Source organism: Aulonocara stuartgranti (assembly GCF_965226115.1).
Source record: "Aulonocara stuartgranti genome assembly, chromosome: 11".
NCBI lineage: Eukaryota > Metazoa > Chordata > Actinopteri > Cichliformes > Cichlidae > Aulonocara > Aulonocara stuartgranti.
In genome coordinates, this window is record NC_138947.1 from 21,117,841 (window position 1) to 21,145,410 (window position 27,570).

A 27,570-nucleotide genomic window follows, 5' to 3' on the forward strand; every position below is an offset into this window, starting at 1 on the left:
CTGAAGGCTCAGTGGAACTTGGGCTTAAACTTGTTTCAAGTATATGCTCTGGCAATGCACTAATTGTTAATTTAAATGTAACTTTAAATTATTACAGTTTTTGTAGTTACCTTTAGGTTTTACCAAAACAGAAGTGTACTTGTAATGAATATGTTTATAATATATTTTGTTGCACTTAATAGAACTCTCTATACTTTCCATTTTATGAGCACAACCACATGCACTAAAAATGTCATTGCGGTCCAATTTAGCCCACACTCTTAGAAAAGATGTGTTAAAAAGTGACACAAAAAATGTGTTGTTACACTATTAACACATTTTGTGTGAATTTTAACATAACATGTGTAAGACAATGTGTAAACATTGAAAAAATGTGTAAAACGCTCAACACACTTGATGTGTTGCACAGTTTAACACATTTTGTGTGTTATTTTCAGAATCTAACAACAGGACCTAAAATTAGCAGCTCAGTAATTTGATGCTAGCCCTGTGTTTAGTGAAATAAATTGTAGATTAACAATGTATTATAACTATATTAACTGAATAAATAAAATGTTTAGTTATTGTTTGTTTTCCTTAATCCTTTCCTCATTACGTTCAACAAATAAAACATTTTATAATTTAATGTGGACCAAGGTGTGTATGGTGTACTAAAATTCTGAAAGAGGATTAATTTTTTATTTCTCAATATGTATGGCATACCAATTAATGGCCATGGCTATACTACAAGCATAAGTATCCACAAAGAACAGGCTTAATTTTGACCGCAACATGTGAATACAATTGAAGCAAAAGTAGGAAATTGAGAATACACATGCTGAAAATTGAAACAAAATCTGCCCAGCAACATGACATACCAGCGGCGGGAAGGGGGCGCTATCTTTCGCGCCACTGAGACAAAGGAGACAAAGATGGAGGTTACGTCGCCTAGTATGTTGTCAGACCTTACAGTAAGTATCATTTACCAGTTTATCTTAATGTACTGAAAATATGCCGGGTTTCTGGAAGAATGTGAATTTACATAAAATATTGGAGTTATGTAGGAGTTTTGAGTTTAAGTTAATTACTGCTTAACTATACCTAGCTAACTTTAATGTAACAGTCTTGCTAACATATCCTACTCTTAATTTTATTATTAGTTCTTGGCTTTCGTGCCATACTCCATTAGAGTTAATGTGTTTTGGTAGTATTTTTATGTATTACTTTATTCATGTATTTATCTATTTACTTTATTTATGTATTAGAGTATTCAGAAATTGCTCTTAGAACCAGTGTGGTAGTTGGCTAGCGGCTCCGACAGGCATTCTGGTGTCTATGAGCAACGCCAGAGTCAGCACCTAACATTTGCAGTGTTGTGTAAAATGACAATATTGTTGTTAGCTCTGAATATAGCAAATGTAGTTATCACCGCGACCATTCGTTTGCTAGCACAGAATAGGAATTTAAGACTGAGTAACTTTAGTTTGATGTCGCCCCTCTGTCTTCTGTTATCACACTTAATAGACTACATTTAGTAGTGTTGTGATAAATATTTGTTATAATTACTTATCACTGGTTAACATGAAATATACCTCACATTGACAGAGATAATTATTTTTTAAGCAGTTAAAGCAGTTTTTGCATTTAGTATGATTAACTAAAGTCTTTCTTTTTTAAGGCTTTTTGCTGGAAACATGCTCTGATATAGTTTCTTTTTTATGCAGACCTTATGAGGAAGTAATAGTCAGTGTTATTTAAAAAACAAAAAAACAACAGCAACTTGACCATGCACTTTAGCCATGTGTTTCTTTTTTTTTCAGCACGAATATGACAACTTAGAATCTGTCAAAGTCCTTGTAACCACTTTTATAGATGAGAAAGAGATTTGTAAAAAAATTCTTCATGTCAGCAGTGCCAAAGACATCATAGGTCAAAGCCAAGCTCAGCACATGGGCTGCGTGCTTGATAGGTTGCTAAAGCATAACACTGATTTCATGGAATATATTGATGTTGACAATGAGGTAGACGTTAAGGACTTTGATAGATTCCATATCTTCCTGTCAGCCAGAGGGCCACCGATGGAAACCTCTCTTGGGGAGATTAGACAAAATCAGGTACACTTTGCATTTCTTCAGTTTCCTAAGTCATAAAATGTGTTTTAACAGTTATTAACTATTAGTCAGGATCAGATTTATTCACCAAGTAGCAACTAGAAGATAAAATCAATTTAATTATTATTCAGAATTTCTTTTAGTCATTGCGTTATAATCACGGTAATTAAGAAACCGCCTTCTTCTGCTGCAGCTTTTTGAGTAAACTCATGCTTCTATGCTCTGTGGAAATTTGCTGTCATGACTTTGAAGATTATTGCAGAGAGGTAAAGTGTCTGGTGTTGCCTTTACACAGTCTACCATTACCACAGAAGAACAAAGTCAACCCCTGAAGTCACTACTCAAGAGGAAAGCCCCACAGATTCTTAAGGAGTATGAAACTACAGGTACCCTGTCAGTGCCATCGAGGAAGCTTCTTGTGAAGACTTGCATTGGGGATTTGGTGGAGAGGTGTGGTTAGTAAGTATAGCACCTTACTGCACTTTGTTAAAATTTTGCAATGAATGTTTTCTTTAAAAATGTTGAAGTGCACAGGAGTAAAAAAAAGGTTACCTTTATTTTCCAGTTACCCTCTTAGTGCAGAGAAGTTGACTGTAGCAAAAAGCATCATCACCACTTTTCCATCCCTGAGTGTCCGTGTGGCAGGACAGGGGGAAGGATTTGTAAGTAAATTTAGCATTTTAATAATGTAAATTCCACTACATACTTGCACTTGTTCCCACTTACTGTGTATCTTTTAACCTTTATCTCATTATTTATTAGAGCGGGTTTTTTTCTCAGTTAAAATTGCTCAGCTGTTATCCATATACCTCTGTCCTTTCTTCCTCAGGAGCATTATTATGATCCAGTCTCTCATTGTGGATTCCTAGAGACTAAACTGCGCAACCTTAGACGGAATCTCGACCAGGGGCAGAGACGTTATAAGAAGCGAAAAGTGACCAATGACTGTGGTGAAGACAAGAAGCTCAGGCAAGAGGATGGGAATACCAGCAGCACAGATGAGTGGGTCACCCTGATCAAAAGATTGCGGCCCTCAGCTGAGAACCTTCCAACTATCATGTCAGGCATGGAGGAAACATACACCAGTCGCAGAGCCTGGATTAGCAAGGACTCCCCCACTGCTGCTGAAATATTCAGAAAGTACCCACGGTTTTTGGACATGCCAAGTCTGGTAAGTTGCTTGGTTCCCTGGTAATGGTTTATGTACTCCTTCTCCACTCAGTTGTGTATTGCATACAAAGTATGTAACAGGAGTGGATACATTTGGAGGTATGTTTATGAGCTCCTAGTGAATATTTTGAAAGTTTTATAATTTCAGAGTTGGATCTTTATTCACTGGGCTTTTATTACAATGAGCATCACGTTTCAAATGATCCAAAATCTTAGTCGTGCCACCAAATGACTATCTAATAGTAGGGACATCAAATGACAATGCAGAAGGTGCTGCTCGTGGAAGTGAAAAAACGACAAAAGGATCACCTAAATTTGTACGAACTCTGCTTTCACCTATTTTCAGCAAAAAAGCTCTACAGGACAAACCGCAGACAAAATAAGAAATTGGCTGCTAGAAAGTTGAACATCAGCTAAAAAGTCCTATTTTTTTTCTCAGGGTCTGATGGGACCCAAATCATAGCTAAAATTAAGGAATAATAGACTTGTATTCAAATACCACTCCAAGTAAATTGTTATGTTTCACTGTGTAGGTAAGCTTGATGTGGAAGTGGGTAACAGAAATGTGATACTGTAAGGTTTGATTTTAGCCATACAGCTACCAAATGGGCAGAATGTACTTTTAATTTCATGTATTTAATGCTTAATTTTAAACTTAAATACTTTTTTTCTCTCCATTAGCTGGACTTGGAGTTTGGCAAGCTTACAGGAGGAAAGGTGGACCTCTTTTTACGAAAATGGGAAGCCAGTATCATTCCGAAACTCAAATCAGTAGCTGCCCTGGAAACAAGAATGTCCTCTCTGTTGAAGGATTTTGAAGAGAAGACTGAAGGTATTTTTCCATCCCCCCCCGCCTCACGTTTACTATTAGAAAGTAAGAAAAAAAGGATGATCAAATTAATAGTTCTGTTTACTGTCTTTAGATGACAAGTAAGTGGATGTTAAAGGCTGAATAGAAAAACTATACAAGAAGGGGTTATATTTTTAAATTTTGTTGTTCTTTTTCAAAGAAATTGTTAGATGCCACCCTTTGGTAAATGAATTGAAATATGTCTATGTTTACTGATGGTGGAGAATGAGGTCTATGGAGATGGTTGTAAGGAGAATTTAAATTATGTGGCCTTGGGCGACTTTATTAGCTGCACATATAAGCCAAATGAGGTGCATTAAGCCTCTGCATTTCTGATTTCATCTATTCACAAAAGAAAAAGTCATTTTTGATGTACATCTCATAATTCATTAAATAACACATTTCTGTATTTTGAATAATTTTACATCTTGCTTTTCTTTGCTAGATGAGGTTTGTTACACTGCCCTTGTGGTGTTAACACACCTGCTCCCACCAGTTGGTGCCAGTCGTTGCAGCCTTAAATCAGCTATAACGCACTTGGTTGATTTTGCACTGGTATGTATTCAGTACAGTTCTCATGGTATTTACCTGAGGAAAGCATTGGTCAACACCTCACTGAATACTTCTCTAAAAATCTATCTTTATCTTCCCCATCTCCAAGCCTGGAACAAGTATTGCATCGCTTTGCAGTGATCCTGAAGCATCATCCACAACACACCAACCCCAGCTGATATGCATCGGTGATCTAAAGAGTGCAACCAGGCAGTACATCATTGTTGCTAAGAATGATAAAGTAACCATTCCTCTGAATGATGGCCTGACGTGTGCTGTGGATAAGCTTTTCAAACTGTACTGGGTATGTAACTTGTCCTATCCAGCACCGCTTGGCTCCGTCTTCACCTTCTTTGAGTTTGTCTATGACCTGCCGCTGTCCACCCAAAGGAAAACCAAAGTACTGGAGCTGATTGCACAGATTAAAGCATGCAAGTAAAATGTTCACCTGTCCAAAATGTAGAGAGTCTCTGTTCACAGAGGTGAGAAACCTCATTTGGCATCTTCGTCAAATACACTGCTTAACAGATGGACAAAACTTGAAAATTATATGTAGCCAAGATGGCTGCCCAAGGACGTATTATAACTTAAATTCATTTTCAAAGCACCTGCATAGATCTCATTCTACTTCATCTTCAATGGATGCTGACTCAGTTCAACCTTCTTACCAAGGAGAGACATCAAACAGTTCAGTTGAAACTGATGATCTAGTTCCTGATGTTTTGGAGATACCCAGTGATGTAGCAGGTGCAGTATCAAAGTTAAAAAACTATACTGATCTTGGTGAATGTGCTGCTTCTTTTATGGCACAGATGTATGCATCATCAAATATTACTTTAACAGATGTTACAAGAAGTGTAAACTGTACAAAGGAGTTGCTTGAGAAAACTGTAGACTGTTTGCAACAGTCAACTGCTGCTTTGTTGAGTAGCTTGGATGTACCACAAGACAGTGAGGCTGTTCAAGCATTAATGAAGGAGTTTGAAAGTGCTAAAAACATATTTGAAGATGTAGACACGAAATATAAAATGAACAAATACTTCACTGAGAAGTTTTCCCTTGTTAAACCACAGGAAATCTTTCTGGGTCACAGGTCAGATACTGTAAGAAAAGATGGTCAGATGAAACAGGTTTTGGCAGCAGATACATGCCAGTATGTATCAGTCATTGAAACGCTCAAGTTTGTATTCCAACATGAGGACATTCAGGACTTCTTTGTTCAGAATAAGAAGAACACTGATGCCAAAATGCGTGATTACTGTGATGGCTCTCACTTTTCCTCACACCCATTGTTTAAAATGTACCCTGATGCTCTTCAAATGCAACTTTACTTTGATGACTTTGAAACAACAAATCCTTTAGGTTCCAAGACAAAAATACATAAGCTAGGAGCTGTGTATTTTACCTTGAAGAATTTGCCACCAGAGTGGAATTCCTCACTTGCAAATATTCACCTGTGTCTTTTGTTTAACTCAATTGACAGGGAGGTATATGGATTTGACAAGATTTTGAAACCACTTCTTGATGACTTGAGATTTCTTGAAAATTCTGGTCTAATTGTGGATTTAAAAGGTCATAGCCATCAACTATATGGTACAGTTTGTGTGTTAACAGCAGATAATTTGGCAATTCATTCACTTTGTGGCTACCTTGAAAGTTTCTCTGCAAACAAATTCTGTCAGTTTTGCATGATTGACAAAGCAGATGCACAGTTGATATATGATGAAGACAAAGTTGAGTTGCGCACCAAAGACAGTTATCAGGAACATGTCAGCTTAAACGAACCAAGCAAAACTGGTGTAAAAGAGGACTCCTGTCTGAATAACCTTAAGTATTTTCATGTAACACAAAACATAAGTGTTGATATCATGCATGATGTACTTGAAGGTGTAGCCCCTTTAGAGGTTAAGTTAATGCTTCGCCATTTCATTTATGAGGAGAAGTTGTTGACTTTGGAACAGCTAAATGAGAGGATTTCCAGTTTTCAATATGGATATGGAGACATTAAAAACAAGCCAAGTGTTATAATGAACTTGAGAAACAGTGAGAGTGCATTAAAACAGACAGCATCTCAAATGTGGTGCCTTTTACTGGTCTTGCCCTTTTTGTTGGGAGATTGTGTAGACCGAAAAAGTCAACATTGGCATTTATTTATTTTACTGAGAGAGATATGCAGTATCATCTTTGCACCAGTCGTTACAAGGGGACTTGCAGTATTCTTAAAAGAACTGATAATAGAGCACCATACTCTTTTCAAACAGCTGTATGCCACAAATCTTATTCCGAAACATCATTTTATGATACATTATCCAAGAATGATGGTTTTGTTTGGACCTCTGTCTAAACTTTGGTGTATGCGATTTGAATCCAAGCACAATCCATTTAAAAGACTAGCACATTCAGTTTGTAACTTCAAAAATGTGTCAAAAACATTGGCTTTTAAACATCAGGTTCAACACATGTATCACTATAAGCATAGTGATAATCTAGCTAAGAAAATGGATGTGCCCAATGCCTATCTAGTTAGTGTGGGGTCACTGAAAAAAGCAGATGTCTTGTTAGACAACTTGAGGTTAACCCTTGAACAAGACCTTTCTCTGACTAGTACTGTTTTTGTGTCACACAGTATTGGTGTGTACGGCCAGACTTATAGAACTGGTTCTGTATTGACATTAAGAAGAGACTTTAGAGAAGAGCCTTTGTTTGGTGAAGTCATTCATATCTTGCCACAGTCAGTTAATGAGTCCGTCTTCGTGTTTGTGAGGATTCTGAAAGTCAGCTTCTTTGATGACCATTTTTATGCCTATGCAGTGGAAAGGTCAGACGAATATGAACTGATTACATTGGCTGAAATTTTTGATTTTCAGCCTTTATATATAGTGACAAGCTTTGATGCTAATAAGCTGTATTTAAACCCAAGGTACAAAATTGTATAACCTGGATGCTATAGTTGCCAAAATGTAAATATATTTTTCTGTTTGCATGCAACTGCACATTTGTTGAATGTTGACAATTTGTTGAAGATGACAACTGTTACCTTTAAAAAAAAGTTAATTCATGTATTGTCTGGACATGATTATATGAGAACATATATATTTGACATTTTAGTGATCTAGAAAGTTATTAATTAACTAACAGATATTAATTTTGTTTGATTTTGTCAAGTAAAAATTGTAATATAGCTTTGGCTAAAATTGAATTTAATACATTTTAATTGAAAAGATTCTGAAAACTGTTGTTTATTCAGTTTGTAATAATTTATAATATGCTAAGTAACAAATGGAATTCAATAAATGTATAATATATACCATCTTTTTTCTCCTTTTTAAAAAAAATGAAATGCACACATTTTAACACATCTTTGTGTCAAAATAACGCATCCTTGTGTTGACTTTTTTTAACACAGAAGATGTGTTAAAGGAGCAGACACATTAATTGTGTTAAAACTGACACATCATGTGTTGTCCCTGAGCTGATGCAGCACATGTGTTAAAATTTAACACATGATGTGTCAATTTTAACACATCCTTTCTAAGAGTGCATAAGTAAAAGGGTATAAATAATGAATGAATTATATGTGGTTTGCCTCTCGATCTCATTGTGCTAAGCACAGATCATGGCTCTGTACGACTCCACCAATGGAGTTTCTACAAACAAAACTGATTTAGGAGCAATGCCAAGACCACATGTGAAACTTCAACACAAAATGAGAACCAAACTGGTCTCAGAGCAGCAGTCTTACACCGTAGAGGTTAAGAGCTATAGAAGAACAACATGTGGTTATGATTATGTGCTTTATTGGTCTCTTGGGGGGGCTGAGAATGTGCTGCATAAAAATGCTGTAATAAATTAGATTTTGAGCTGAAATATACATACACACAACATATAACTGTTGACATACTTTACAAAAACAGCTGGGTCTATGGGATTTTTATTTCGACAAGTGCACGCTGCTTTACCGTTAAGAGAATTAGTCGGATTGTCTCTTGCAATATGAACCAAAAAACGAGATCAGTGCAAAAAATTATGTGAAAAAATGATTTTGATGGAACGAATATAATTCTGTTATAACAAAAACAACAAAATAAAAAAACAAAATAAACCACATAGGTGATCATATTTGCCGTTTCACACACACCCTCACAAATTATAGCTTTAACTTCCATGACAGGTTTGGTGGGAGCTTCTTAAAGTACTGAATGAAAATAACATATTTGATAATTAAGCATCCATCAAGACATATAAAAGCAGTGCTTTGATAGTTTGCGAGTCTGGAGCATTGATGTTTGTGTTGCAGTGCCAAGGAGGAAAAACCTCAACAACGACCTTGAATTGCATAAACCTCGAAAGTGTTATAGGGTTCATCGTTCTGCAGATTGTTCAGAAGAACAAGATTTTGTTCACCAAAACCTTCATGACAGTTTTCAGTCTTCCCAGGAGAATTCAAAACATAGGTCAAGTTGTACAGTGCTCAAAGAAGCGGAAAAAAACTCAAGAGCTACATCTCAGACAGGTTTTAGGAGACATGCTTAATGTTCACGACAGCACAATCAGAAAAAGACTGAACAATTATGGGTTGTTTGGTAGAGTTGCCAGAAAAAGACTGTTTCTCTCTGAAATATGGCAGCACAGTTTTGGTTTGCAAAGCTGCAACTTAGAACACCATAAGACCTCTGGAACAATGTCTTTTAGAATTAGAATTAGAATTAGAATTAGAATTAGAATTCAACTTTATTGTCATTGCACATGCACAGGTACAGGGCAACAGGGACAGACGAGACCAAAGTAGAGATGTTTGGCCAGTGCCATATTTGGAGAAAATCATTGCATATCAACGAAAACACCTCATACCTGCCCTCGTCTGCCACATAAAAACTATGCTTGCCCTCCTTCACAACATTAATTCCTGTCATGTGGGTTTTTTTTCTATTTTTCTTGCTGTTTGGTGGCTCCATCACTTGTCTCTCTACTTGTTTTGAATATGAAATCTACAACAGAATGTTTAAAAAAAAAAAAAAGATAAAAAAAAAAATCAAATAGTTGCAATCGTGGTTAAGTAAAAGTTTAGACCTGAACCTAAATGAAATGCTGTGGCAGAACCTAGAATGAATAAACCTCAGTGAAACAAATAAATGTTGTAAAGAACAGCAGGACAAAATTCCTCTACAATGATGTTGGAGATGGATAAAGCCATACAGAAAACCAGTACTTCCAGTTATTGCTGCTAAAGGTGGTTATGCAAGTGGTTGAAGCTAACACTGTGTTTTGTTGGCCTGTGATTGTGTCAGACTATAGTTACACGATAAAACAATGTACTGACATTACAGAATGTGTATTTTGAAAAGAAAAACACAATCGGTATGAATGATATGTCTAGTATATAAGACTGAAGTGAAGTTAAAAAAAAAAAAAGTCTTAATGTGTAATTTTACAAAAGCTGTACAAAAAAACCAACCAAACAGCTTTAGGATAGCACATGTTATATCTGTGAGGTTTGAGCACTTTAGTCAGTAAGGCTGGAAAGGATAGTCATAGTAGGGTTTTTTGAAGCCAATCCTTAGGAGGATATCTCTGTGGCTTCAACACAGGGGAATCTGAGAGATTCCAGCTGTCACTTCCGGTGGACAGCTGGAATGCTGCACAATATTATAACAACATTGTGTTTCTGTTGGACAGAGTAGAGTTACACAACTACAGAAAATAAATGAGTTTGTTCTGGAAGAGAAGGGGAGAGACTTTTGGAGATAACACAGCACTAGGAACACAGAAAGAATTTACCCCTGTGACCCGATTGTATTGAAAGACCTCAGTAAATCTCCAGAGTGCATCACTTTGTCATGACACATAAAATGAAGACTGACACCAGAGTTCTGGAAACATGGGTTATAGTTTCAATTATTAAATACTCTAGTTAAAAAACATCAGCAGGGAAAAGTTCTGAATGCCTTTAAGAAGACGTGTGGAAAGATGATTGGACTACACCAGTGATGTCGCAATGAGCTTGACAGCATGGGAAAGTGGAAGTGATGTGGCATAAATAAGCCACCAACACATGGGAAGCAGACAGATGTGTGACTACAAATCTTCCTTATTGAACTTAAAGATAAGCTTTATATAAATAAAATTGTTTTGAAATCAAATATAATAAATAGGATATAATATAAAGTATTACAGTGAACGCAATGTAAACATGTGCAGCAGTAATAGCCATTCAACAATGATGGGAAACATTTTTCTTTTTTTAATTAGTTTTACTTTTGGTATTATATGCACAATTTTCCAATAATACAGTTTGGCATTGTATCAACATTGCTTTTTTAATTAGCACACTTAATGTACTTCTAATAAAGCAAACTAAAAAATGATTAGTGCTATTTTCAGTTGGGTACTTTCACTGTGACTCTGAGCTGTGGGTAGTGAAAGCAGCAGCAGGAATGTGCTTCCTCTCAAATGTCCTATTTGCTTTCTGCATTTCTGAACTGAGCTTAACTGCCAAGATTTCTTCTGCATGCTGTTTTCCAGGAGAGGGAAAAAATTGAATTCTTTCACCAGGTATCCAGTTGTCCTGTTTTGTAGTGTTGTGTGTTACTCCATCCTTGAGACAATAAAGAAACAGACTTCCAGTCGGTCCATGATGCTGTTACACGTGTGGGTTCTCATTTGCTAAAACACAGAATAAAGGCAAACTCTCCTGTCTAAACTTATACAGTTGCAGCTGTCACATACTATCTCACTTAAGGTGGCCCTATGGAAGAGAAGGCTCCCTTGTTCACCTAGTTTCAGTATACTGTATACACTTCTCTCTGTACCAACACCATATGCATTGGCTGACTTTGACAATATGTCCATATTTGAAAATCAGCAGATTTGCAGATGAGTCGACATTCTTATCTTCAGCTATGGTGGCCATGAGGACTGATCTGAAGGGCAGCTGGTCTCTCCCTTGTGAAGGACAGATCCACACAGGAAAAGCTTAGAAGCCAGTTGAAGTGGTTTGGGAGTCAGGCAAGGATGCCTCCTAGATTTGATTGGGATTACAATCATTTATACTTTAAACTGCATTGCAATACAAAATTACATTCACACTGTTGAATAGAGGGTATTTTTCCACTGAACAAGGTCAAGCTAAGATCTTCCCCATTTTCAGTTTCTGTTCTCCCCTGATGTACCAGACTGTCTCTTAGCTTTGACCTAGGTCAAGCTTACACAAGCATAATCAGAGATTTCAGTTACCTATTCCAGTATGCAGGATATAACAACCAGTGATGGGAAAAATGGCGTTACTTTTTTCAGTAACTAAAGAGTAATCCAACTAATTACTATATCGTAACAACGCCGTTACAGTTACTAACAAGAAAATGCGGTCCGTTACTATTTTTCAGCAAACAAACGGTTGAAGCTGTGTTCAGCTGGTTCAGCATCTTATATCAGTTGCACGGAAGTAGCTGTAAGTAATCTGGATGCTACAGCTTTAAGCAGCTGCGCACGCTCCTGCGGACGGTAATCACTGTCTAGCACAACACCTGGAGCTAAGGGGGCAAAACAATGGCATGAGTGCTGCTGTTTGACTGAGGAAGAATTAAGTAGTCGTGGTAAGCCAATCACACGGCCACTAAAAGACAAAACAACAAGGTGATATATACCAGTTTTTAAACTGTGTTGATAGGCCACGTAAAACCAGAGTCATGATAAACAATATATACGTGTTTTTTCCTCAATAGTTTCATCACGTTTACTGTCTAAGGACAGCGCTAGCAAGCACGCTCTGCTTATGAGCAAAACAAAAAACAAAAAAACAAAAAACAAAACAGGGGACGTTTTAGGAGTGAGAGAGTGAGAGAGAGAGAGAGCAGAAAAAGAGAGAGAGAGGGAGTTTTGAGATGTGAGAGATTTGTGACGTTTAGCGTGTTTGGGGTGTGTAGTTAATGTGTTGTCTTGTGTAGTTAGTGTGTAGTGTTGTGGATAGTTTTGTGTTGTGTGTCAGAACAATGAGGAGACTGCTGTCTCCAGGTAGAAACAGGAGTGATACACCTGCTGCTGTCAGACCTGCAGGTATCAGGCTGTGATGTTCTCCTTTATAGTGGACAGAAATATTTGGAGTGGCACAAATAATTTGTGTGGCATCTTATTGAATGCAGAACAGCTGATTGTTCTGTAAATAGTTTGAAGTGGTTATAAAAAAAAAGGGTAAAATGTAAATGGCTGCAAATAACTTTGTTGTTTGTAAAACTTGTGCATATGATTTTAAAATTGACAATTTATATTTGCATTTAAAGTTATGAAATATGATTCATTAAACATGTTTGTGGTTGTTACAGTAAAAAATATAACTTTTTCTACTGTGATTTTATGTTTTTTGTCTGATTTTAGATCAATTGTGTTAATACAGTATGTAAAAAATGAAAACATGATTGTAAATTCAGACACGTGAGGTTGTGCTGAAAAGGACGATACCAAACAAGGCAAAGTAAATCGTTTTTAAAGGTAAAATGTGGAGGGAAAATCAAAAGTAGTTAAAAATGGCCAATTATACCCTGGACCCCAGAGGGTGAACGTTTTTTTAAAGTAATGCAATAGTTACTTTTCAAGTAATTAATTACTTTTAGAATATTGTAACTCAGTTACTAACTCTTTTACTTACTTTACTTTTTTGAAGAAGTAACTAGTAACTATAATTAATTACTTTTTCAAAGTAACTTGCCCAACACTGGTAACAACATAGTGTTTTGTTTCTTTCCATGAACAGGTCCTGACGAGTGAATAGTTTTTCAAGTGAATACGGTCAAATTAAACTAATTTGTTCCGTCCTCATTTACAGTTGCTAAAAGGGGTTAAGGATTTGAAGTGCACCTTAAAATCCTTACATTAAAAAGTGCGTCTGAAAAATACGGTAATGGTTCCTTTAATGGTCTTAATGTGAAAAAGAATCACAAGTGGGTGAGGATGGCCAAATTAACAAAAGAAGGCCGGCATTGAAGGGAATAAGTGCACTTCACTGAAGATGCTCACGAAGGCCATCTTCAACCGTGACATTCAGGTAAGACGGAGTTCTCTGTTTGGTTGAGTAGAAAGTGGAAGATATGTACAGTTAGTGGAGCTAGTTTATTAGAAGTGGATCCTAAAATTAAAAGAAAGGCACTTGATTTTTTTCATTCGTCCTTCAGTTTTACTCAACATCGTGAACATTTAAGATTTTTCATTTTTTGCTCAGTCACATTTTCATTTTATAAATGTGAACGACGTAATGTTTAACATGTTCTCTCCTGTGTCCTCAGACTGGGAACAAAGGCCACTCCTCTGTGGAGGATGCTAGAGCCGCTATGGAGCTTTACAAAGTGGTAGAACATGAGTGGGAGACGCAACTTGCTGCCAACTCAATGGCCAGTGTGGAAATTTCTTCATTTTCTGAAATGATCACTTTAGTAATAGTAATATTACTTTTTTGTCACTTAGTTACATACATATAGGATAACATCACATATGTTTCGTGCTTTGTTCCACACACACAGTTAAGCCATTGTGAGTAAGTTGAAGACAATCAGGGGGCGATTAAGAGAGAGACCCCTCTCTGACATGCGCACATTTTGTATGGCAGCTAGACCACTTCTCTAGTAAGCCAGTTCCTGACACCTAAGTGCATTCGATCCTCATTACCCTAGTAAATATAGCAGCAACAGTTCTAAGTTCCTTTGACATTTCTACTAAATTCTGACACATTACCTGAAACCCTAAAAATAGGATTTTGGAGACATTCCACTTCATTAAGGAATTTTATTGGGCTTAGAACATGCTTTGAGGACCCAGAGAATGAACTTCTTCTTAAAGAGCTAAATGTGATTGATAAAGCAGCACAAAGGAGTGTGTGTGATATTTGGTGATGCATGTGTAACTCCATCCCTAACAATACTGCTGAAAATGGTTCTTTTACAGAAACAGTCACTAAATTACAAACATTGCCTGATGCATTTAATGATGAAGTTTGAGAAACATGTCTCAGACCAAATGGCTTCCTTATCTTAACAACAGTTTCTCATAAATGAACAACTTAATTTAACTAAAGTGATAAAGCTGAACAACTAATGCTATTTCATATTTCCATGTGTAATCTGATATTTTTGGAATTTTTGGATCATTACTGCTATTTTGCATACAAATTTTAGACTATAAGAACGATTATAAATGACCAAAGGGTCATAGTGAGAGTGGGATGAACATTAAGTGTAAAATTGTATCTGATACTGTAGAAGGATGCACATCGCGAAACTTCTCTGAGTATGCAATGTTGTTGATATTGTATGATGTTAGACTAGAAATTACCTTTGTATGATTTAGTGTGATTGATCAAAAGGTTGGAAATGTAATGGAAAATTTGTTATTCTCATTCAAATTGCTTAAATGCTTGTGTTCATGCTCAGGTGTGGCATTGTAATGTAAACTTCCACTGAACAGTCTAGAACTACATGAACTTATTTCAGCCTCAATAGTTGAAGACAACAACTCCCTTTGCAGGTGCTGATAACGCCAAGGGGGCGAGTAGAGTATCAGCGCTACGATTAAGACATGGGAGAATCTGACAGATTAGACCTGCTTATTCCATTAAATTAATGGTTATATTTGTGTAAGACAGTTTCAAACTTTCAGCACTGAGCAAAAGTAAAGAATACATATAGAATTAATAAATATAAATTAAATTATAATTTAGTGCAAATCTAATGTAAAGTTAAGTACGAACAGTAAGAACAGGTATTGCAGGTATTTTTTTTTTTGTATATTAACTTCTACAGAAAAACAAAATTGTTTTAAAATTGCTTGCAGGAGGGAAAAAATCAACAAAGCTGTTCCAAAAAATATCTATATTTCTTAGACGTTCAGTGGCCAGAATTGGCCAGGTAAAGACTTGATCAAGCCCACTGGAAATATTAAGGAGGACATAAACTTTGAAGTTTTTACTGTATTTTCACAAGCTTTACAACATAACTCATAAAGCCCTCTCCCATTCCTACTAATACACCAAAGTAATTACATAATAAATAAATAATAAATATGAGAAAAATTTCTATTTTTTCACTGTCTACTATAGAAAAACCCAACATTTCTTAGCATTGAGCTATTACAACTTTTTCTGTAATTTTAAACACTTTACAAACGTGACAGATTTGTTTTTGATTTATAGGCGCATTTCTTTTGTCATGTAGAAAAACTGAGATATACTGCTGAAATTGCTCTTTTTTAATATTACAATTTTTGCAGGGATTAAATGCATTATGTTTAACTTCTTTATACTTAAAGCAAGAAGAGTTTCTTTGGTTCGGCCTAATTCAGATCAAAGTGGGCTGTATGTTGCCCACAATGTAAAATCAGTTTAGTGTCCCTGCTTTATATGGTTGTAAAAATGTTTAGGTCATGTTACTATTTGGTCACCAAGATCAAAGTGATCTTCCAAGAATGGTGACTCTATTTTTGAGATGGTAAGAGGTGATTTTGCAACTTGTTGATCTTTTACCCTGAACATAACCTGCTCTAAAGCAGCTTATTGGCACAATTTCTAGGATTTAACATTTCTTGGTGATGACGATGCCCACATCTATCCTTAATCCCTCCCCATGACCCTGGATTAGATAAGCACAAGAAGATGGATGGATATATTGTTTACACACAGTAAAATATGATGTTCCCTTTCTCCTTTACTAAAAATGGCGCAAGAAATAAAATAAGTGATAAACAGTGGTACATGTATGTGTCAGGATCATGATGTTCAGATGGATTAAAAGCTTAAAACCTTTCTTAATATTTAATATTTAAAATTCCTAAAAACAAAGAGCGGTTAAGTGGGAATTCTCCTTTTGTTGTCATTGTCCAAAACGCTTCAGAGCCACCAGCACAAAGTTTCTTGGAGAGAAGTTTGGGTTGAAGAGAGGAACAAGCTGACTGTTCACACCTGTAGAGAGACAGTAGAGGTTTGAGATAAATGGCTACACCACGCAATCATAATATTTAAGTCATGTGACAGCATCAACTGTCCAACCATTCTCTTGGAGGTAGATCATCCTATCCAGCAGCACCATTGTCTCCACCACAGGGGCCAGCAGCAGGGACAAGCTGAAGTACACCACCACCCTGCCCTGTTCCTTCAACATGGCCTCCACTCGCCCCAGGTCCAGGGGCAACTCAGGAGGCAGTCCGACCCGAGCCAGACCCAAACGAGCATATCTGGGAGGGATAACAAATGTAGACAAAACAGGACAGGATACTTAAGTCAGAAACTAAAATGATTCTTACAGAACGCAAATTATACATGCAGAAATGACACCAAATCTCTGCCTGTCTTTGTCCAGTACTCCTCCAGGGGCAGAGCAACCAAACACATGTGCCTCTTAAGAGGTTTTTATCTATATCACATATTATGATATCATCCAGTTGCCTAGCAACTACTGAGCAAACAGGGCTAAATTACCAATTCATGGCCTGTATAACACCTTCATGTCACTTTAATTTCACAATAACATATAATTCACATCCACAAAAGTTGAACTATGCAAGATATATATGTCGCCATCATGTTCTCTGGCAACCATCTAGTAGCAGGCTAAAATTTTCTAGCCTTCACGGCTTTACTTTTCTTTTTCTTAACTTTTATAATGTCTTCCTATGTTTTTATTTTTCTTGATTATCTTAATTGTACAGCACCTTGGTCAACAGTTGTTTTAAATGTGCAGTATAAATAAATTTTACTTTGCCTTTACAAACCAATATGAGCACAATGTATTACTTACATTTCATGACTATAACATCTTATTTATATCCACAAAAGTGGATTTACACTTCATATAGTAAAACATTATAATCATGTTGCCTAGCAACCACCTAGCATTGGGCAAAAATGACCACATTTTAGCATTTACGCACTGAAAGGCCAAACAATACTATAACATGGGCATGCACTGTTATTATGAATTTAGTGACCCTCCTCCTGTTGTACCAATTATTGCTGCATTTTCAGACAACTGACAAACCATATCAGCTGAAATGAAAGACCTGTGTAAATACCTGATGGATGCAATTTTTACTCACTCTATAAAAGGTAATAGGTGGGATTTCTTGATGGTCTGGATTCCTGCCCTGCGCAGATCTGGCCTTGTGTCTCTGATGAAGGTCTCAAGCATCGCTCTGTAACAGTGCGACCTGAGCAACTCGCTTTCTTCCCTGAGTCGCTGCACATAGTCCTCAACAGCATGACACGCCCCCTCTCGGGCCTTATAGGACAACTGATGTCCCGACAGCCCTGACACCCAGGAGCTCATCGGGTAGCCAAACTCTGACTGAACTGACTCTTGATCCAGTGTTGGTGGAGCAGGCGGTATGACCAGTCCTGGAGGGGTGGGGTTTTCTTTGGTTGTGATTTTCATGTAACAGCATGCCACTGAGGTGATGCCGCGCACATGCGGGCATTTGACAAAATGGCGGAGGAGGGTCGCACTGAGGTCACCGCAGGCATGGAGACCAGTCAGGACAAAGTTTGGATAGCCTTGAAGGCTGTCTTCCTCAGAGTATACCCCCTCGTGACTGTCAGAGTGGATGCATGAGCAGCATTTTTCATCAACGAATTCCACTCCGGACATCTTTTTTGACTTTTGTTGTTTTGACAGTTCAGACTCTTGAGAGTTAGAATCAGAACGAGCATAAGAAGTCTGAACTACATGGAGGCCTCCTTGTTGCACAGAGCCTCGCAGTTTCTTTTTGCTGGGTCCAGATGGAGTTGGGGGACATTCACTGACATGATCTGCAGCTTTTAGCTGTCCGATGAAAGCCTCCCACGATGCCTTCGGGTTTACCCAACCGGCGATGTGGCGAGGAAAATTTTGTGCTGGAATGTGAGAGGAGCAGTTCTAGGAAGCAAAAGATGTTCATTAATATTTCTGTTGATATGCACTATAGTAGGAGGTAAAATGTCTATACAATGGATTCATTAAATATAATCATAATTAAAACTGTCACTGATTGGTAAATCACTAAATCATCACTATGTTATTCCCCTAGGCTTTAAAGAGCGTTTACGCAAATCTGAGGTCAACATTTCAAACTTAAAGCTTGATCATTAACTGTGTTTTTATCCAGTCTTACTTTTCAGTGAAAAAGCATCCAGAAACCACTACTGTTTGAGACTAGCTAGTGAAGAGGGTATCTAACAGGTAAAGAAGCTCATATTTTTCCAAGAGTTGATAGAGAGGAAACTACAACTTTAAAGAGTGAATAACTGTGCTTACATTTATCAGGTAGAAATAAACAAATTCCAGGTGAATGGCAATGTTGCCCTGCGTCTGCTAAAGGTGGAAAAGCCCACCGTTTGCTAAGAGGGTCAACAAATTATCCAGAAGGGTGATATGCCAGTGTTTACACTTTGTATTTGCTGCCCCCAAGTGGCAAAAATGGAAGTGTCAGGCTTAATCTTGCCTTTGAACAGACATCACGGAGGATGCTGACTTTAACTCACAGTGCTTTGTCAACTCAACACAGTTCAGTTCTTATTTATAGGTTTGGACTTTTTGGACCCAGAATGCTCTTCTTGACAACAAGCTTTTTATAAAGAGGAAAAACATGGAAAAACTATGTTTGAAAATAGTAAATAATAATTAATAAGGAAGAGTCAATGGTAGAGCATTACACAAAATACTTAAGTATTCTATTAACCTTACAGGACATTTAGAGTTCTCTGAGATCCAAACTTTATTTAGAAACTTATAGGTGTGCAATAATATTAGAAAATCACTAACCTTTTTCTGCTTCTCCTTCTCCAAGGCCCACACCAACTGTCCATCAAACTTGGATGCCATAGTAACCAGGGTTGGATCAGCTTCAATAGCAGTCACAGAAAGTCCAAGTCCAAAGGACAGGAAACGAGTCAGGTGACCCTGGTTAGGCAAAAATGGAACTCAGGGTTTACTGTGGCAAGATTTACTGCTTTATTTTTGATTTCAACTCTTAAAAATTTGCATGAAAATTGATTTTATAGACTTTTACTACAGAAGCATGAAATCTAATTCCATTCCCATTAACATTAAAGTGCTACCTTAAAAAATGTATTGATGTGCTTATGGGTTAAAATCATGCGACTATGAGTGATACCTGCCCAGAGCCCACATCGACCACTCTGTTGCAATCAGTCTGCTCACAAAGTTGCTTAACCAGCTGCAAATATAAAAATATATATTAAAAACATTCTAAGCAGAAAAGCCAAGACGTGCTAAAGCAGCCACCTGTAAGCATACATACTGTGCCGAGCTTGCGAATCTCATGCTGTTTCTTGGGTTTAACATGCTTCCTGAAAATGTGACCCAGGAGGGAGCTCTGACTGTGATTTTCCAGGAACTCCTTTGGCTTCACTGACCCACCTACTCTGCATCCCTCACTCCTGCTCTCCCTAGGAAATGCCAGGGCATGGGCTGTGGCACGGAAAGCCAAGAGAGTCAGAGGCCACACTGAAGGATATCTGTAATGAGAAAGTTTTTAGGCAATTAATTACCTAATAAGGGGATGTTTTTATTGATATGATATTATATGAAGAGCACAGGATGTCTAATTTATGCTTACTTTGCCTAAATAAACAAATGAATGTATGAATTAATTCAATTTTGTAAAACAAGGCAACCAAACCTTCTGGGCTTTGCTAAAATCAACTTTGCTTTTGATTCTTTAGTTTTTTTGAGTTTGATTTGGATATTTGCAACCTTGCTTTAAGGATATATAAAGGGCCTAATAACAATCCAGTAGTACCTCCTGTCTTCACGAGTGGCATCCAGCAATAGGTCTGCAATCTGTGGATATGACAGGTCCTGCAACACAGGCTGCCAGCTGCTGGGTAATGTGTGCCACAGATCTTCTGTGAAAAATTCCTGTAGAAGGGATAACAAACTGATAAGAATCCAGCTGTTGCACTGTGTAAATAAGGCTTGATTACAATTCATATACCATACTTTACAGTCATGTGAAAAACTAAGTAAACCCTTACTACGTCCACAGAAATTAGAAGGGTACACAACAGCCAGCTAATTAAATGCACTTGATTAACTGATCATCAGCAAGCATGACCACCCTTAATAAAGCAGAGGTTTTGGCAATTTGCTTGTCTGGAGCATTTAGGTGTAATCTACATTCTTTCGAGGAGTGGACGTTCCAGCAAATTCACTTTGAGGTCGGTGCTTAGAGAAACTCCCAAGAAAACCCAAGAGCTACATCTTAGAGTGAGACTACGGGTCTCAGTTAAGATGTTAAATGTTAAAGCTCATGTCAGTATGACAAGAAAAAGACTGAACAAGTATTAACTTGTTTGAAAACAAGTAATTTTTTCATTTGTTTTGAAAATTAACAACTTAATTTTGCAGAATTTGATCTCTACAAAACTGGATCTCTACAAAATTCCTCAATGTCCTTTGGACATATGAATGAAACCAAAGTGGAGATAGCTGGCCCTAATGAACAGCACCACATTAGATTATCAGCACAACACACATCATACCAACTACTAAGCACCGTGCTGGAGGGATGATGATTTGGACTTGTTTTGCTGTCACAGGATCTGGGCAGTCATTAATCGACTATGAACTCTGTATACCAAAGTATTCTACAGCCAACTATCAGATCATCTGTCTGACGGCTGAAGCCTGGGTTAAACTAGGTTATGCAAGGGACTGATGATCTCAAGCCCTCAGCAAATCTACAATAGAATGGCAGAAAAAGAAAAGGATCAATGTGTTCCAATGGTCCAGTCAAAGTCCAGACCTCAACCTGAATGAAATGCTGTGATAGAGCCTTAAGAGAGTTTTGCATAAAGAAATTCTTGCAAACCCCAGTTTCACTGATCTACTTGTCTCGCAAAGGTAAACAATCACTCGTCACTAGCTGGCACTATTGGCTTTGACATATACAAAACAAGTAAATAAATGTGCACAATAACATTTAGTTTTAGAGACCTGGTTATTTACTTATTCCAAACGCAACAAAAAACAAAACCACTGGGCAAGCTGCATACTTCAGAAATATCTATCGATACGCACAATTATGTAGGAGTCGGAGAGGTGGCTGTACTGAGACAGAAAGGTGGCCAGTTGCTTGGCTAGTTCCCTCTGCTGCTCCGCTGTGAAACGTGTTGTAAACATCTCGACATCCTGAAGGTAATGCTAACAAGTTAGCTCGTTAACGTCGTTTTATTTTATTTTTCTAGTTAAGACCGAGTGTGTCTGAAATACCAAAACTATTACAACCATCTCTATAAAATACAATTTTAACGTTAAAAGTATTTCCTTTAAATGTCTGAACTGATAATTGCTTTTAGCCACTAGCTTGTTTCCGTCGCTACCTACAACTTTCACGTTTTTCAATAGAATCGTGATGCATTTAGGTACTCGCCGTAATTTTAGACACAAGTGCACAAAATTTTTTTAAAATTAGAATCTTAATTTTAAACTTTAGAAAACAGTCTTCTACTTGGTTCCTTATATGCATCTGATATGGGGTTTTATTAATAACTTATAATAAATCACTCCCTACTGTGAGCAAATAGTACATTATTTAGGAATTAGTGGAAAGGATACTACAAAAGACGTTTAAAGAGTTTTAGTTTAGTATATTACTCAAAGTTATTGTGCATGTCAGTTTTAAAATATTTTATGATTTCAAAGAAATATAATAGAGAGGCTTTGAGATACCAGAGATAAAAGTATTCAAACCAATCTGGAATTTTCAAGATGAACAAAGGGTATCCAAAGGCAACATGCCCCGGATGTAGATCATCTGTTCTGGGCAGGAGGATTCGTTCGGTTCACGTGTAGCAGGTCTGGTTTTATGTTTCTAAAAGTTAATTTTAGACATTTCCTTTGAGGGCATATATCGCTATCGACCGACCAAATGTTCACAAGCAGAAAGAGAAACTGTCCATTGAGAGAGACTGTCAATAAACAGTGTTTGGTGTCCAACGTTAGCGTTAGCGGGCTAACCTTAGCAGTTATTAGCTAATGTTAGTATTAGAAGATATAGCAGTATTAGCAGTAGTGGCATCCACCAAGTGCAGCTGATGAGGTTTCCTGATGCCTGCTCAGTCATCCAGGTAAGGAAATCAGGTTTCCTTACCTTCAGGTTTCCCCAACTTTATAAACAATACGGTTTGTAAAGTTTGAATCTGCGACACGATGGGACAGTTACTGTGCCTGCTCATTTACCAGTTGCTTATAAATCCCGTATAAAGTTAGCTTTAAGATTTTATATTTCCAGAATCCCTCAGGTTGCCATGTTAAGTTGGGAAAAGTGTTGACCCTTCCATCCACGACCACAAACTATCAGGTCGCAAAAAGTAAACAATTAAAACAGAAAACATCTATTGTGAAAGGATGGAACAGTACCAATGTTTACATTGTCAATCTGGCAACTTCAATGTTTTCTAGTTTCCCGGACAAGTCCAGATTGATGTTACGTCCCCAAATTGGTTAGATAATTAGATATATGGATACTTTATTCAATTTTACGAGCAAAATTATTGTGTTATAACAACAGGATAAAGAATAAAAATAGTACAGTCTACAGTTATAAGCAACATAGTTGAAGCCAAAATGCTACATGCTCATAGTGATGACTTTACAACTTGAGTGAAAAAAAGTGCACAAATTTTTATATATACTACAGGGATTAAAAACAGAGCATTTTAAGAAATGAAATGAGTTAAAAAGTAAAGATAAGACTTAGATTGTGCAAGAAATTAGTGAAAATTATATTAGTGAATGATATATACACTCCAAATCTAACAAACGACTGTATAACAGTAAAATACTGAGATATATCTGTAAAATGTTGTGCCTGAGAAGTGTGTTCACCTCACAGAAAGAAGAGTTATTGGACAGTTCCACAGAGAACAGTAACAATGATTTCCTGAAGTGTTCTTTGCCTAGAAAAGTATCTGAAAATTTGCAGGCATTTTCAGGCACTCTGTCTGATTGGTTATAATTCTGCAAATCCAGGCACAGTTTGATAATATTGTGTTTGCCTTGCAGGATGAGACTTCTAAACTGGACTAAACCCAACAAGGACCTGTTGAAGGATTACAAATAAGCAGATCTATGAGATTGTTTTGTGGGAACGTGTGTGTTTTGAAATTATTTAATTTGATGTAAACATGTCAGACATTTGGATTAATTTATCTCATGATGAAACTGCACCGAAAAAAGCTCTAGCAGGCAAGGTAAACAGGAAAAAAGAGTGGCTGCGTAGAAAGAGGCACAACCGTGGAGCAAAGGGGTACAGGGAAGGTAAACAAAAGAACAACCAGTATAGGCAAGACTTCAGACAGAGCCAAACACCACTTCAGAATGGTGCGTCCATTAAATGCCCACCAGCTTCCACTTCCACACAAAGCAAAAGTTTATCGTATCTGGCCAGTGCACACAGTAGTTCCATGCCTCCATGTGGTGAAAAACCAAAGGAGCCCCTGAAATCATCAGCCAGCAGCCCTGGTTCCTCAGTATCAAGCACCTGTAAGCCCATCACCATGTCATCAGGGAACCCTTCTAAGTATGTCGCTATTGACTGTGAGATGGTTGGCACGGGACCAAAGAGCCTCAGTGAGCTTGCACGCTGCAGTATAGTTTCCTATGAAGGAGATGTGATTTACGATAAGTTTATCAAGCCCTCTGCACGAGTCACAGACTATCGCACTCGATGGAGCGGCATCCGACGCCGTGACCTCGTCAATGCCATGCCATTCACCAAGGCCAGGATGGAGGTGAGAAAAGTGTACTTTTTTTTAAATGATTTAGCATGTTCTTTTACATTGTAAAATGCTTGTCATCAGAGGAGTTAAGAGAGAGAGATTTGGGCAAAAATATTGAATTTAAATGTAAAGGAGAACTCAACAACTGCAAAGATGCTGGAAGATATGTAAGTACCAGTGTTATTATAGCTAATATATAATTTATATAGTTATAGTTAATATAGTTATTAATTTGACAGCTAACCAGCACTAAAATATATTGTCAGATAAAACACATTTTAATCCGGATGAACGCACAACATGTGTGAGGTACCATACAAGTTGCAGCTAGTGTAAAGACACAGTAAATAACAGCAATTAAAGACAACTGCAGGAATAATTTATCATCCTAATCCATTTTTGTCCGTTTATCCTGTTCTGGGTTACAGTTGGTCTGGAGCCTGTTGTAGCTGTCTAGCTGCTATCACAGGGTTATCACAGGGTTTTAAAAGGGCTAACAACAAAGAGCCTGACAACCATTTACACACAAAATACAATCTCCAATTGACCTAACATGTATGCGTTTGGAGTATGGACCCACTAATGAAAATTAAAAATACAAAAATAAAATGAAATGATAATTAAGTTTCCTAACACTTATGGTAGTTAAATGTATTTGTTGTTAGTTTTATAAAAAGCTGTTGTTAAAAAGGGAGCACACTTATGGTCAGGTAAGGTATCCTTGAAACGAACTTCACAGTTTCATGCAGACCGGTGCTAATATTAATTAATTTGTTTAGGTAAACCAACTGTTAATTTATATATGTTTTACTGTTTAAATTTATTTACTGGTTCCTTTTAATGGTCTTAATTTGAAAAAAGAATCACAACTGGGTTAAGATGTCCAAATTAACTTTAATTTAGACATTATTTCATTCCATTGTAGGATTTGATTTTTGCAGCGTCCATTACTCTGTATAAACCATATGAGTTTAGTAAATAAGATGTTTTTTTTTATCCGTTGGTACTACAGATACTGTCGCTGATTAAGGGTAAGGTGGTGGTTGGCCATGCCATCCACAATGACTTCAAGGTGATTGGTTACTGTCATCCCCCCGAGCTGACCAGGGACACTTCTCGAATTCCTCTCCTGAACCAGATGGCCGGCATTGAAGGGAATAAGTGCACTTCACTGAAGACGCTCACGAAGGCCATTTTCAACCGTGACATTCAGGTAAGACAGAGTTCTCTGTTTGGTTGAATACAAAATGGAAGATATGTACAGTTAGTGGAGCTAGTTTATTAGAAATTATAATAATTGACATTAATTACACACCAGGACACCAGTAATTTTTTTTATGTGAATCACTAACAGCAGTGTTTTTCTCACAGAATTATATCGAATTCAACACAAATATTTACCATAGAAGATTTTTGGTTTTGAATTATTTTCTTCTTTTTTTTTTTACCCTGGAATCCTCTTTCATGTAGTGGGCTGTTGTCAATGACAAATTTAAACTGAAACCTGGGTAGAAAACCAGTTTTTCAACTAAAAGGTTAATATCATGTAATGTCATCATGATTATATAAATGTGACCAACATAATGCTTAACATGTCCTCTCTTGTGTCCTCAGACTGGGAACAAAGGCCACTCCTCTGTGGAGGATGCTAGAGCCACTATGGAGCTTTACAAAGTGGTGGAACATGAGTGGGAGACGCAACTTGCTGCTAACTCAACGGCCATGTTGGGGTAAAACACTTGATATGGCGGGCATGCAGTTTGGACAGCGGAATTTAGCTGTCCCATTGTTGTGTGAATAACCAAACCAGGAGAACTGCAATTGCTCATTCAACAAACCGGATAACCTTCTACCAGCTGCCTGAATTTAAATAAAACTGTACTGTTGTCAGTGGAGGGGAAGAATGTGAATATCTGTTGGAGCTGAAACTTCTTCTACATCAATTTAAGCTTGATTTGTACTACTTGATGAAATCTATGCCTTACCATTACATCTGTATCGTCCCAGAAGTGTATCTAGATTGGTCCATTTGATAGTAAAATATGTGAGTCACACAATGATATTGTTTCATTGAAACAATGTGTTGTATCTGGCTTTCTCAAAAAAGCTAACACAGTTGCCAGTTTTCAGCCAGTGTTTTTTTTTTAAACCATGAAAGTCTGTATACAGACAGATATATTATCGACCTAAAGAAGCCTACATTGAAATATATGGTAGCACTGCAGCAGAAATATTGGTAGAAGTATAACTACCAAGGCTTTTAAATTAAGTTTAATCAGATGTAAGAAGTAATTCTGTACATGCTTGTAAATAATTGCACAAGTAAATTCCAGGAGGAGTCTGCTCACTGCTGGGACTTTCTAGAAGGACGTTGGTGTTGGTATAGAGGCAGGTGTTTTTGAAGACACTTCTCTTTTCTGTTTCAGTAAAGATGAGTGTTTTATATGTATTTGCTGCAAGTCCAACAAGATGAGCTCAGTGTCATCCTTAATGGAAGAGTAATGAAGACGCATTTGTCCAAACTCCAAAAGTAAACATGCAAAAGCTGCAATGGCCATTATGGTCCTGCAGAGATTCAGTGCAGGACTATAAATCAAGCTTTAATTGCAGTAGTTACATTTTGTGTCAGGGTTTTACACTGTGTTCAAATGGTGCTCATGCCACTTGGGGGCAGTCATGTCTTTGCTGGAACATTATTATGTGATGTAAACAGTTTCTAGCTTTTCACATGTTTTTTGTTTTTTTGTTGTTTTTTTACTAAATCAGCACTGGGCTGTAGTAGGACCGCATTTTATCAAGAGTCATGTAAACACTGCAAATAAATGGTCTTATATTCTTACCATGTGAACGCCAGTGAAAAAGAAAGTGAGCCCTGACTAAAAGAGCGTTAGTCAAACATCTAATTTTATTCAGGACCATAGAACAAAGACTTAACCCCTGAGTCATCTGTGTAGACTTTATTAATATGTTTTAAGGACCGAATTGTTAATATCACAGACATCTATAAAGCGTGCATTGTTAAATTTATTGGAGTTAGTTATCATTAAAAAACACAAAAATCAAGAATTGATCAACTTCATTCCCATTCCCCAAAATACTTCTGTTTAGACTTCAGGGTCCACACTGCTAGCCACTGGTTTGATCTTCCATTTCTC

General features: G+C 37.2%; 4 protein-coding genes across 5 annotated transcripts in view; 3 read left to right on the forward strand and 1 right to left on the reverse strand.

The window, feature by feature from the left end:
• Nucleotides 1–260: 260 nt before the first annotated feature.
• LOC309718023 (uncharacterized protein) lies at nucleotides 261–8,085 on the forward strand. The gene is made up of 8 exons (XM_082552964.1): nucleotides 261–950; nucleotides 1,800–2,093; nucleotides 2,386–2,549; nucleotides 2,656–2,752; nucleotides 2,920–3,261; nucleotides 3,942–4,092; nucleotides 4,556–4,665; nucleotides 4,772–8,085. Exons 1-8 carry the CDS (start codon nucleotides 849–851, stop codon nucleotides 5,099–5,101), a joined length of 1,590 nt encoding a protein of 529 aa, XP_082409090.1. The 5' UTR covers nucleotides 261–848; the 3' UTR covers nucleotides 5,102–8,085.
• The window catches only part of rhbg (Rh family B glycoprotein), a 90,789-nt gene continuing 69,725 nt past the window's right edge, over nucleotides 6,507–27,570 (forward strand). The window contains exon 1 of the mRNA XM_082551133.1: nucleotides 6,507–6,519. The gene's annotated coding sequence lies outside the window, so the exon portion shown is untranslated. The remainder of the gene's footprint in view (nucleotides 6,520–27,570) is intronic.
• On the reverse strand, nucleotides 16,380–22,041 carry mettl25b (methyltransferase like 25B). Its single transcript, XM_082551132.1, has 8 exons — nucleotides 21,714–22,041; nucleotides 20,434–20,552; nucleotides 19,933–20,149; nucleotides 19,786–19,848; nucleotides 19,434–19,571; nucleotides 17,734–18,548; nucleotides 16,688–16,872; nucleotides 16,380–16,600 (listed from the first exon to the last, which is right to left on the reverse strand). Exons 1-8 carry the CDS (start codon nucleotides 21,813–21,815, stop codon nucleotides 16,512–16,514), a joined length of 1,728 nt encoding a protein of 575 aa, XP_082407258.1. The 5' UTR covers nucleotides 21,816–22,041; the 3' UTR covers nucleotides 16,380–16,511.
• On the forward strand, nucleotides 22,423–27,254 carry isg20l2 (interferon stimulated exonuclease gene 20-like 2). 2 transcript variants are annotated; one of them, XM_082551130.1, is made up of 4 exons: nucleotides 22,423–22,490; nucleotides 23,700–24,427; nucleotides 25,428–25,628; nucleotides 26,030–27,254. In XM_082551130.1, exons 2-4 carry the CDS (start codon nucleotides 23,822–23,824, stop codon nucleotides 26,147–26,149), a joined length of 927 nt encoding a protein of 308 aa, XP_082407256.1. In that variant the 5' UTR covers nucleotides 22,423–22,490; nucleotides 23,700–23,821; the 3' UTR covers nucleotides 26,150–27,254. The 2 variants fall into 2 exon arrangements, with proteins under 2 accessions (XP_082407256.1, XP_082407257.1); XM_082551131.1 differs by having other exon boundaries at nucleotides 22,430–22,762.

Bases quoted from the DNA above. Each gene is read 5' to 3' on its own strand.
- LOC309718023 (XM_082552964.1), top strand. From the start codon at position 849: ATGACATACCAGCGGCGGGAAGGGGGCGCTATCTTTCGCGCCACTGAG. The intron at 951-1,799 runs GTAAGTATCATT...TTTTTTTTTCAG, and splicing joins GTATGTTGTCAGACCTTACA to CACGAATATGACAACTTAGA. The intron at 3,262-3,941 runs GTAAGTTGCTTG...TCTCTCCATTAG, and splicing joins TTTTGGACATGCCAAGTCTG to CTGGACTTGGAGTTTGGCAA.
- mettl25b (XM_082551132.1), bottom strand. From the start codon at position 21,815: ATGTTTACAACACGTTTCACAGCGGAGCAGCAGAGGGAACTAGCCAAG. The intron at 19,849-19,932 runs GTATGTATGCTT...TTATATTTGCAG, and splicing joins AGATTCGCAAGCTCGGCACA to CTGGTTAAGCAACTTTGTGA. The intron at 16,601-16,687 runs GTTGGACAGTTG...GTCTCTCTACAG, and splicing joins GATCTACCTCCAAGAGAATG to GTGTGAACAGTCAGCTTGTT.
- isg20l2 (XM_082551130.1), top strand. From the start codon at position 23,822: ATGTCAGACATTTGGATTAATTTATCTCATGATGAAACTGCACCGAAA. The intron at 24,428-25,427 runs GTGAGAAAAGTG...TTGGTACTACAG, and splicing joins TCACCAAGGCCAGGATGGAG to ATACTGTCGCTGATTAAGGG. The intron at 25,629-26,029 runs GTAAGACAGAGT...TTGTGTCCTCAG, and splicing joins TTTTCAACCGTGACATTCAG to ACTGGGAACAAAGGCCACTC.